At 43.8% G+C, this 11,452-nt stretch overlaps 1 protein-coding gene across 2 annotated transcripts; it reads right to left on the bottom strand.

Annotated features, from left to right (window-relative positions):
* Nucleotides 1-608: 608 nt before the first annotated feature.
* On the bottom strand, nucleotides 609-11,452 carry LOC105892669 (coiled-coil domain-containing protein 81-like). 2 transcript variants are annotated; one of them, XM_042710513.1, is made up of 14 exons: nucleotides 10,826-11,452; nucleotides 10,624-10,685; nucleotides 10,285-10,438; nucleotides 9,621-9,883; nucleotides 9,170-9,341; nucleotides 8,766-8,874; nucleotides 7,976-8,051; nucleotides 7,676-7,825; nucleotides 4,460-4,564; nucleotides 3,479-3,648; nucleotides 2,762-2,879; nucleotides 1,911-2,131; nucleotides 1,447-1,572; nucleotides 609-1,019 (listed from the first exon to the last, which is right to left on the bottom strand). In XM_042710513.1, exons 1-14 carry the CDS (start codon nucleotides 10,968-10,970, stop codon nucleotides 881-883), a joined length of 2,010 nt encoding a protein of 669 aa, XP_042566447.1. In that variant the 5' UTR covers nucleotides 10,971-11,452; the 3' UTR covers nucleotides 609-880. The 2 variants fall into 2 exon arrangements, with proteins under 2 accessions (XP_042566447.1, XP_031443245.1); XM_031587385.2 differs by lacking the exon at nucleotides 7,676-7,825.

The raw sequence follows: 11,452 nt of genomic DNA, 5'->3' as shown, positions 1-11,452 counted from the left end.
CACACACACACTCCCTTACAGCTTGTGACAGGAACAGTCAGCTCAAAGCGCAACGGTCAAACTAGTTACATCTTATACCTCACCAACTAACTCCATTTCGTAAGAAGGTATATTGCTCTGTATTCTAAAACATGATCTGAAACATCATTTTTTTTATCATTGATATTATTGTATTACTGTTGCTATTATTATCATTGACAGCACTCCTATCAAGTGTCCATGGTTTAATCAGACTTGCTCTACCAATTTGCGGGAGCTGAAGTAAAGGTTTAGATTTAGAGGTTATTTTTTTTATAAAGTGCGCCAGCACAAACTGACCTGTGCCTGTGACTGTCTGAATGTTTGTAAACTGAGAGACTACTGCATTATGGTGGAAGGAGTATTGGTTAGCCAAGAGATTTAATTTCTTGACGTTCTTTGAGTCCTGTCCTGTTTTCTATGTGAGTTTTAGACCATTCGATTTTTTTACAGAGGATGGAAAACAACTTGGTCTATGTGTAGCCACATAGGTGTGTGTGTGTGCGTGTGCGTGTGCGTGTGCGTGTGCGCGTGCGCGTGCGCGTGTTTCCTTCCATTTTCCATGAGCACATGCTTGGTGTCTTGTTGAGTTAGAAGCCAAACATAAAGCTCTGTGTTTCTGTGCTGGCTTTAATGAACCTGCTTTATAAGCGATGCATTATAAAGGAATTGTATTCTGGGGAGTTTTTTTTTTTGTTTGTTTGTTTGTTTTTTTGAAGGCAGTAAACATTTTGAAGGGAATACACTAAATAAAATAAATACATGTATGCTTTTGCAACAGCCCACTGTCTTTACTGAAGAGATAAGATTTGAAATGATGAAACTCAAGAAGTTCAGGAAGTTGAAAAAAAACTGCCCCGAACTACACCATCAGCCGGGAGCCGGTAATGTAGCGGGATTCCTTCCATAGGTTTGTCCCTCCACAGAAACTCCGCCGTCGTCTGCATTGGTGATAGTGGTGGGGCTGTTTAAACTGGTCTATCAACAGATGACTGCCTGCCCTACAAATACATCACAGGCATTAGACAAGGGACTACAATGCACAGTCTGAGATAAGTGTGTGTATTATAGACTCTTCATTTTAGGCTTGTGCCTGAATACTACGAGAACCACAGAGTCAGAATACTTTGAGCATTTGGTTTTGCTCTGAAGAGAAGTGAGGGGTGAAATGTGTGCCCTGAAATCTACATTATTCATATAGATCATTCAACCTCGCCAGTTCTTGTTTTGTTTCTTGTCTTACATTCGTTTGCTAAATTCAGCAAACCAGATGCAGCTATGGCCATATCTGGAGCAGCAAACTCACTTTCAATAAACTAATAACCTCTTTCACAGGCCTGTGTAATAAAACAAGCAGTTTTTCTTAGTTTGCCATGTGATCTGATATGAAGCCTGCAGGCCCGAGTTCTGGCGCAGAAGAAGACATACTTCCTGAATGTCCTCTCATCCTGGTCTCTCAGTCGCTTGGCTTTGACACTGTGAGCCCAGAGGTCCTCCAGCGCCACCCTCATCCCACACAGTTTATTATGACGGGTCATATGATCCACTCTCATCCTGTGGGGGGAACATCATCACATGCCATACATGTTACCCCACTGGACCTCTGTCTGTGCATCACAGCCACCCCTCCTACCCAACATCTTACTCCAATGTTAAATTCCTCTATCTATCTATGATATATGAAGCAGATTTTCATTTACTTTAGGTGGTATAAGCAGGTTACATTCAACCTTGATTATTTTAGAGATAAAGTAAGGAATGTTCTACTTTTACAATAAGCATTTGTGATTCTTATTTCACCTTTTCCCCAGAAACAAAGGGCTGCATTCAGTCAGCCACCCCTCACCCCCTCATCTTACTCCCCCTAACTCTTATCCTCCGCTTGAACTCACTCCTGTCGCGTCCTGTTTAGCATGTCGATCTCCCTCTTCTGCTCCAGGATGCGGCTGAACTGCATGTCCCTGCGCCTGAGGGTGGCAGTGTTGATCTGATGTTGGTGCAGCTCACGGGCCCTCTGTCTCTGCTCCATCACCGCAGTGGGCAGGTCATCATACTGGCCAAAGGCCAGGCCCTCCGAGCATGACTGCCGGGACAGACTTCCCTCCACTTGTGACTTGTAACGACACATGTTGTAGTATTATTTTATACATTATTTTGCGTTTGCGTCACGTTTGATAAAGCATCTGCTTAATACATATGTTTAAACTTAAATGGAATTACATAAGATCCAGACAGGACCTTCCATCTTGAAGAGATCCTGAGAGCCCAATCCACACCACAGTTTGAAGCTATCTGAGCATTTCTGGGGGTACTAATGACCTTCATGTGACCTTATGACCTTTACAAGTCATTTCTCACAACTCCTTATCAACTGCTCAGGCTATCACACCAGGCGTTATTTCCTACTGTTACAAGCAGTTTGAAGTTCAGTATTATGCACAGTCATACACTTGTAAAATGTAGTCTGACAGATTAATAAAGTGGACATTATTCATGTGTCTGTTTTTGTAGTCTGTTAAATGTGTTTAGGAAAGGGGCTTGGCATATGGTGTCTGCAGTTCACAGTTAAATCCAAAGCCAGATACAACCAGCTGAACATATTAATGCTCTGTGGAATTTAAACAGTTAAGGGTGAATGCATTTGACCCATTTGATACCTTCTGCAGCGTGTAAGCTGGAAGTTCACTTATTGTAACCGAAAGTCTGATTTCTCTAACCAATGTTTCCTGTTCGCCTAACATACCCATGTTGTGCTCTGCAGCCCTCTGCAGCTTCCGTCACACTGTCTGTCCAGAGCCCTCTTATAGTTCCTGACAGCACTGGCCTTCTTCTGCAACTGCTGCTGGCTCTCCTCTACAATCCTGCCAAACAGAACAATTCATTCAAATGTGTGTGTGTGTGTGTGTGTGTGTGTGTGTGTGTGTGTGTGTGTGTGTGTGTGTGTGTGTGTGTGTGTGACTCAGAATTTCAGTCTGTGTGTGTCTGTGAACCCTTGGCATTCAGTGGTGCGTCACTCCTCTGTTGTACAGAGACTGTTTGTATTGTAGCGCAGTTTAGCTCAGAATATTTAGAGATCTGAGTCATGTGCTTTACAGTGCCTTTCTCTTCAGGGGCTCCCAGAAAGCCCAGCCTTAGTTTCTGTGCGTTTGTCATTGCTGGAATGAATAGAGGTCTGTGCCTAGCTCTCTGCTTTCAGTCACACACAGATACACATGCACGTGTGCTCACGCACGCACACATACACTTCAAACGCAACCTTTGCCTGCACATTTCCCTCTTGCTCTCTCTCTTAGACCATAATGATCTGTCTTACTCTTTGACTTGTTGACTTTGGTAAAATGTAGCCTAATTCTCTGTCTTTTTCTCCGTCTTTTTCTCTCTATCCCTCTCGCTCACTCGCTCACTCACTCACTCACTCACTCACTCACTCACTCACTCACTCACTCACTCACTCACTCACTCGTCAGCCAGCTCCATCTGACCCATTCTGTCCATGAGGTTCTCGGTCTGCCAGTCCAGTGCCTGGTGCCGCTGGTGGTCCTGAGCTTGCTCCAGTAAGTCCTGCTGGTACTGGCGCTGTCTGGGCAGCTGGGTAGGGGTCACAGGACGCGTCCTGAAGATGTAGGACCCCTGGAGTGTTTGAGATTGGTTATGTGTAAGCACAGCCTTGAACAACACTGACGTGGATTTCAGAGTTCATGGATTTCACATTCGGTATACTTTCCCAAGTAATTGAACAGAAGTAACATGGCGTGAGATTTATATAATTTGTGTAATGTTTTATAACAGATCTTCATCATGTTCTCGCACACTCATCATCACACAGCCCATTCAATGAATTTACCTTCTACTGTGTTTGCTCTGGATCTAGACTGAGATAAGATGATTATCTCCCCATTCAACACTGAAGTGAAACAAAAATGATTGGTACGCACATCCAGCAATAGCAGGACCAGCCTTTGTGCACACGTACACTTTATTTTGGCTACCATGTACACATTAACAGCCTCTCTCGCACACTGCTCAGGGGAAATGAGAGAGAAGCAGATTCTCTAGAAAAGATACGAGAATGAGCTACATCTGCTGACATTTCCTGAGCAAATCTTATCAGTGTGAGATCCTATCAGTTTAGCTCAGCAGTGGAGCTGAGCGCTTGGAGTGAGTGTAACTACAGGACAAGCATAACAGGAAATTCCCAAACGAGGCCTCTTCCCCTTGACATGCAAACTGCATGGATGTGAAACTGACATCACTTTGTACTGACACTTCTGAGTCTACTAACCCCCACTCTAACGAAGGCATCCCAAACCAAATCAAAACACATTAAGCATGGTTTCCTAGTGGGGCCCAGACACATGGTAAAAAGATATGGGGTGAAACTAGTACAGTCTGGCTTGCTCTGTGCTCAGCCTTTGAGTATGGTGGTCTGGAGTCTACTCACACAACACTTGCTATGCCGTTGAGTTTCTCTCTCCTTTCCCTCGGCCATCTCAGGGTCACATGCTGCTTCTCGCTCGTTCCACCTCCTAGTCGTCTCCTGAAAAGCCTGCCAGAGGGACAAAGTAAAGAAGGGGTATGCAGTTTAGAATACAGTGATTTCATGTTTTATTTATGATAAATAAAATGCTGTTTCTCCTGGGTTCTTCACAGCATTTTTCCTTCACTGTAGGTCTTTCCTGCTCTAACCCAAGTAATTGAAATAGCATCACTGTAACGAATTACACAATTACCCATCCTACTGATAGAACTGAATATTAACATTATTTTGTAACATCTTACTCTGTAACCCATGTTACTGTCCATGAACTCTCAGTAAGAGCACATAGCTGAGACCATTAGCATTCAAATGACTGATTCAGGCTCCTGTATCCATTTAAACCCATTTCCATCAGATAGCCTCCTTCCTGTTATGAACAACCCCCCATCGCCCCTCTGTCCCCACACCTCACCCCCTTCCTGCCAAAAACCTGAGACCGCACTCTATAATGTTGTGTCACCACTCGCCTTGTATTCTCGGAAATACACTTCAAAAACTTTTTGTTCAAGTTTAGCGTGCTCGAAGCAACAAATAACTCAAGCCCACAGAAACACAAGCCCACAGAAGAAATATCTTCACGGATATCTTCAACACTTCTCTGAGTCAAGCTGCTGTTCCATCACATTTCAAGACCTCCATCAAAGAAACCGGCTCCATCCTGCTTCAATGACTATCGCCCTGTGACACTGACCCCCATCATTATGAAGTGCTTTGAACGGCTAGTCATGTTTCACATCAAGTCCATCCCCCCCCCCACCCTGGACTCCTTTCAGTTCGCATACCGGGCCAAACGTTCCACAGAGGACGCAATCTGCTCTGCTCTCCACTCAACAACCTCCTGCTGAATGTAAGCAAAACAAAGGAGATTGTGGTTGACTTCAGGAAAAGCCACACTGAACACCCACCACTGACCATCGATGGTGCTGCTGTGGAGTGAGTGAGCAGCACCAAATTTCTGGGGGTGCACATCAGTGAGGACCTCTCCTGGGCCACCAACTCTGCATCACTGGCGAAGAAAGCGAAAAGAGAGCGAAAGCTCCCATACCCATCTTGAACACATTCTACCGGGGCACCATTGAAAGCATCCTGTCCAGCTGCATCACTGTGTGGGGCAGTAGCTGCACTGAACACATCAGGAAATCACCCCAGCAATATCCTCCAGTCTGACAGGAAGCTGAAATCCCCCCCCCCTAAAATCACTCAGGACTCTGCAACAAAACTGTCTCTTGCACTTTTATCACTTACGTTTACCATAACCACTTTACTGTTCTACTTGCACTGTTAATGTAACAAAAACATCTTACAGGATGATTTTTGCTGCCATTACCAAATTGCCTTTTTTGCACTACCATAACCTCACTTTACAGAAACTTATGCTGCTGTATGTGAATCTGTATGTTTTACTTAGTATTTATGTCTTGTCTTATCTGTTGTGCCTGTGCACTTGATATGTTTCACCATGGGAGAGTGGGAAACGTCCTATCGATTCCTTTGTATGTCTTGACATGTGAAGAAATTGACAATAAAGCTACTTTGACTTTGACTTTGTCTCATGAGATTCCAACACTACCAACTGCCATCACCAATTACAACGACTCTCCTCTGTGTCATGAGAAGAGACTCCTCATCTATCTTTGTACACTGGTCATTCATTTGCACAGTGTAGTCTAGTGTAAGATAAATTTGAATTATCAAATGTATCAAATTAAGTATATCAAATGAAAAAATCAGTCAGAGACAGCAAGTTAAATTCACGTGGAAAATGTAAAGCCAGACGAGAGAGCAAGTTAAAACTGGGACAAAGGGCTGTGACAAAGGGCAGCGAAAAGAGAAATCATAAGTGGTCAGTCTGTGGCGCAGATAAGGGAACGTTTTCAGACGATAAAGATGTGTCAGCAGATGAAAAGCAGAAGTTCTGTAAATGGAAAATACCACAAGAATCATGTGTTTTTACTATGTGCAGAGTGGACGAGACAGTATTTCACAATCTTAAGATCGATAGATGGGGTCCAGAGTGACATCACTGGATTAGGCCTTAAAAGTTTGAGCATCCCCTGTATCAGATCAGAATGCATTCTCCAGCTTGCTTGACTGTACTTGATTGTCTGTTGGGCGAGTTGTATTGTGTCAGTATCTACCAGTAAAACTTATCTTGTTACAACAAATTGCTTCGTATGGTGGTTCCTCTCCAAAACAACACGCAAGAGTGAAAATAACACTAGTTAGAGTTCTATCTTGAGTCTCAAATTCTATTTTTTATATTTCTATTTACATGTTATGCTTATCTACTTAGCTATAGTTTATAATATAAAGGTTATATTTTGGTTGTATACAGCCAAAGGAAGGTTGTATTATTGCTATCTATGCATATGTGAATTGTTTCTTTAACATTGCCATTTTACCTTGGTGATTATTAAAGCACTCTATCGAGGGAACACTATGCATCAGCTCTCCTCCCGGGTCTCAACCACAGGCCCCTTATCCCTCTCCTCTGCCCTAGACCAAATATAAATCTGATCATTTTCAAGCCCTTGACACCTGCTGCATTGGGTGAAACCGACTAACGTGGTGTTACAGAGTCCCAGGAAGAAGACTGGAAGGTGTTGGTGAAGGTGAAAGAAAAACAGAGGCAATGCAACACCGCAAACCTGCATGAATTAGGTTCGGGTGAACTAGAATTGAGGGAGACTAAACATGCATGATGTGCGCAAATTAATGTTCTTCCTTGTGTACAAGATGCATGACTTGCCTGGCAAGTAACTGTCAGGCCGGCACAATACTACAACCTCATTGGGCCGTTGGGAACCTTTATGAAAAAATCAATGACAATGCACAAGGCATTTTCAGTAGAGAACCCTGATAGCCTGATTGATCTTTTGAAAGATCAGGCGAAATGTGCATTTGACAACACAACAATCTTCTATTTATGACACACACAATTAGGTTTGGGTAAACTAGAATTAGCATTCACACACGCACACACCAATTCCTTCATAGGCCCATGGGGATAACATGCACCATTAACCTGCTCTCCCTGAGTCTGATAGGCTGGCGGTGAGTTAGCTAACCAAACTGACCTGCTCTCTCTCAGCCTGATAGGCTGACTGTAACCTAACTGACCTGATCCCTGTGAAGGAGCTCCTGTTCTAGCTGCAGCTGGTTGACCATGACGAGCCTCTCTTCCTCTTTCTCTTCCCTCCTCCTCTCCTCAGACAAGTGCTCAGCTGACACGTTCTTCTGAGCACGCTCCTTACACAGGTAGCATAGCTCCTGTGCAGCACATACAATATGTACATACGTACACACACACACACACAGTTACATACTGCCTACAATTGAGTGATTAAAACAAAATCCAGAAATGGACAGACTACACATTATTCATGTGCATCAGTGCACTGCAGTAGGGGACTTGTTCACCTGCCCCATATGACTGTCCTCACAGGAATTGGCTTCCTTGACCTCCTTAACCTCACTGTCTCCATCCTCCTGTAATCTAAGTAATGAGAACAGAACATGATAAGTTATAACTGGGTGGAAAAAATTGTTGCCTATTAGTTTGCAGAATGAGTATTGATTAAAATGTTCCCTCATTCACAGATCACTTTCAAAACTTGTCCTAGAGAAGTCATCGAGTAACTCTGGAAAAGTATTTATTTTTTTGTTAAGTTTCTTCTCCCATTTCAAAATAGAATTGCATTTTGAATCTGTCTTTGGTGAAATTGTTGGGCACAAGAAAAAAACGAACAGTGCTGAGTCACTGCATGCAGCCTCAGGTCTTACACAGCTGTGCTCTACTTCATAGTTTTGCATCCTCCTGATGAGTTCGGTAAATATGAGCCCATGGGAGAAGTACGTGTGGCACAGAAATAACTAGTTAGGGCCCACTGAGACACCCCAGGCCTAGGGCAAGAAATCCCAGCATGCATCCACCCTGGAGCACCGCTGAATAGAGGGAAAGACTGGTGGGACTAAAAAGGAAGGTGTGATGCCGACAATGCATGATTGTCCAGGGTTTGTCTGGGTTTTCTAGGAAATCTTTCACGTCGACATGTTTAAACTAGTCCATATAAAATGTAATGCTACATTCTAACTCAAAGATATTATTGTACTAAGGTTAAATATTTTACCCTCACCAAACTGGAAATGTGTAAAACACCCCAGAACAACCTTTTTTGGGATATGCTACAAAATGATGCCGTTTCATCACCTATTCAGCACATGAGGTGGGACCTCCAGGTCTTCAGTCAGACATAGCCCATTCACTGTGGCCGGCTTTAAGGTCTCTCTTCTATTCAGCTGGCAGGTGGTGTTATCAGCTGCACCAGCCACAAGGAACATAAAATACAACTCTTCATTCATAAAATGTTCACAAAATGTTCAGAAAAACAAAATCCAGAGTCCAAATCCCACATAAACACACACACTCCCGTATAACACACACACACACATGCAGCCAAAGCATGGTAGGTATACCCTGAAACATCTTGATTTTTCATCACTGTATCCATGCTAACCTATGAGGACACCTGAGTCGTGTGCTTTATAGTGCCTCTTCAGAAAGAGGCCTTGCAGAAAGCCCCCCCCACACACACACACACACGACTACTTCACCTTTCTTCCCTTCTTTATCCTCTTTCTCTTCCTTGTTACTAAAGGAGGAATGTTGCTCCCTCGCGTCCAGTGAGGAGTGGCTGGGTTGGAGTGTGATCAGCTCATGCTCACTGCCTGGACTGGACTTACTACGGGTTCTGTCTGACACCACAAAGCTGCTTACCCCTTCCCTCTGGGAAAACACAGTAGGGAATGCACAGTGACTCACTGACTCTTAGTCATTCTCTTATTCTCTCCTTCTTTTGCTTTGTCATTACTAGATACAAATAATGTTGGTGAATGTGGAAAAGCGAAGAAAGGGAGTGTTCAGAATTAATGCGGAGAGAGTTTAGAATCAATGTAATCGTCTTTAGGATCTCTCTCTCTCTCTCTCTCTCTCTCTCTCTCTCTCTCTCTCTCACACACAAACACACACACACACACACACACACACAAACACAAACACACTCACACTGTTCCCAGACTGGTCCCAGACCAGACTCCACGTGCTGTCCAGTGCCACGAGGAAATCTTTGTAGAACTTCATGCGGACCCAGCCCTGGCGGAAAGACAGCAGGCCGATGCTGTGAAAGCTGAGGAGGAGGGCAGGCTGCGAGGCGACCACACGCGCTATTAGCATGAGGCTCTCTCGCACAATCCGCTCCACCACGTCGCGCTCGAACGGGCTGTCCACCGACAGGGTGCTGAAGTTCAGCGGCACCACCGGCACCTCACCTGCAGTACAAGCACAGGCTGAGGTACACACCCAGAGCTGGTCCACATAAGGATCAGATCTATTCCAAATTCCAGGTGCTAACTGGGAAGGAACACATACCCACTTGGGAAAAAGAATAGTGTGCTCACAACCCTCACAGAAGAGCTATTGTCAACATTGGGTTGTAAAGGGAAATATTCAGGGTACACATTTTAACTTATAACAAAAGCAATGAATACTTCTCTACATGTGGACAAGATAAGGTTTGTGGAAGAACAGGGAAAGAAAATAGGAGAGCACAAGAGAGAGGGTGGGGATACAGTAATGTGAAGAACCAAAATGCCCAAAGTTAGAGAGAGGACAAACTCGGAGGAGGGGGGGGGGGGGGGGGCAGGTAACTAAGGAATGAGTCATCACTGACCTGTTGGTGAAGCTTTTATCTGTTTCAGGTCACTAGAGTGTCTGAGCTTCTCCGCCAGGATAAAGATGGGTCTCTTGATAAGTTTGTGCTTTCTGCCGATATCAATTTTCTGGACAGAGAATGTGAAGGTCCCCAGCCCTGCAATGTGAACCCCCTAAAACACAGAGATCACAATCAAAACAATGGATTTGTCTTAAAACATTTAAATGTCTCAGCAATTAAAAAGCAGATAATTAACACCAAAGAAGTAACACTAGTTTCCATTAGCTCTCATTATTGAAGACAATAGCGAAATTTCTATCACCAAATGTTTACTACTTCACATAATTGTCAAGTTACCTTCTGGCACAACATCTGACGTTCGATGAAATTTGACACGTTTGACCAGATGCTCTCGATGTCTGTTAGCATAAAAATAAATATTAAACTAAAACACCAAATATAGCATTTAAAGTAGCAGATATATGGCCTACTACATCTAGTGGACGACCATATGGGAGCAAAACAAATTGAGTGACACACGTCAATCAAATCGAGTTACCTTTCTCAGAGAAAGCGAACAGCGCGGGGAAGGCATATCTTTGGGCACCGGATACGAAGGACAGAATGTGAGAGATTTTGCCATCTTGAGCGGTTAAATCAGCGTAATGGCGCGATCTTGAACTCACAGCCGCATCATTCTGCATCGTGAAGGTCGCTATGCGCACTCATCCATCTCTCTGGCTGTTCTAAAGCAACGGCAAGCAGCGTCACAATAGTGACACTTCGGCCTACCTGTGATAATTTCCGATTCAAAAATCAGCTACGATCTCTCCGTTTTCTCTGGTCAAGTCAAACATATCAGATGTATTTCCAGTTGGGGATTCATATTCATTTATAAAATAGTAAACATTCTTGTTTAGTGGAATGCGTTTGGAAAGCTTTACATATATTTCTTCAGCTCCCTTAGCCTCAGAACGACTTTCCATGCTAAGTTGACATTGGTCCGTTATGCATTGGAACTTCTCTTACATCTTTACAGAAGGGAGCGCGAGATTGAACCGCGAACTGCGATTCAGTGAATTGTGAACAGGTGCGCGTGCCCCGTATTGGTCCGCGATGAGCACAAGTAAATTATTGCGACATTTCTAACATACAACTCAGAACGAAGAGAAACACAGTCAGTAGA

The sequence above is a fragment of the Clupea harengus genome, chromosome 2, assembly GCF_900700415.2.
Source record: "Clupea harengus chromosome 2, Ch_v2.0.2, whole genome shotgun sequence".
NCBI classification, from domain to species: Eukaryota; Metazoa; Chordata; class Actinopteri; order Clupeiformes; family Clupeidae; genus Clupea; species Clupea harengus.
This window is presented reverse-complemented; position numbering and strand designations above follow the sequence as displayed.

What these genes read in the sequence shown, in the direction of transcription:
- LOC105892669 (XM_042710513.1), bottom strand. Translation starts at nt 10,970, where the DNA reads ATGCAGAATGATGCGGCTGTGAGTTCAAGATCGCGCCATTACGCTGAT. An exon ending in CCACCTCATGTGCTGAATAG is followed by an intron (nt 8,052 to 8,765) that starts GTGATGAAACGG and finishes CTCATTACTTAG; the next exon opens with ATTACAGGAGGATGGAGACA. An exon ending in GGCTGCAGAGCACAACATGG is followed by an intron (nt 2,132 to 2,761) that starts GTATGTTAGGCG and finishes TGTCGTTACAAG; the next exon opens with TCACAAGTGGAGGGAAGTCT.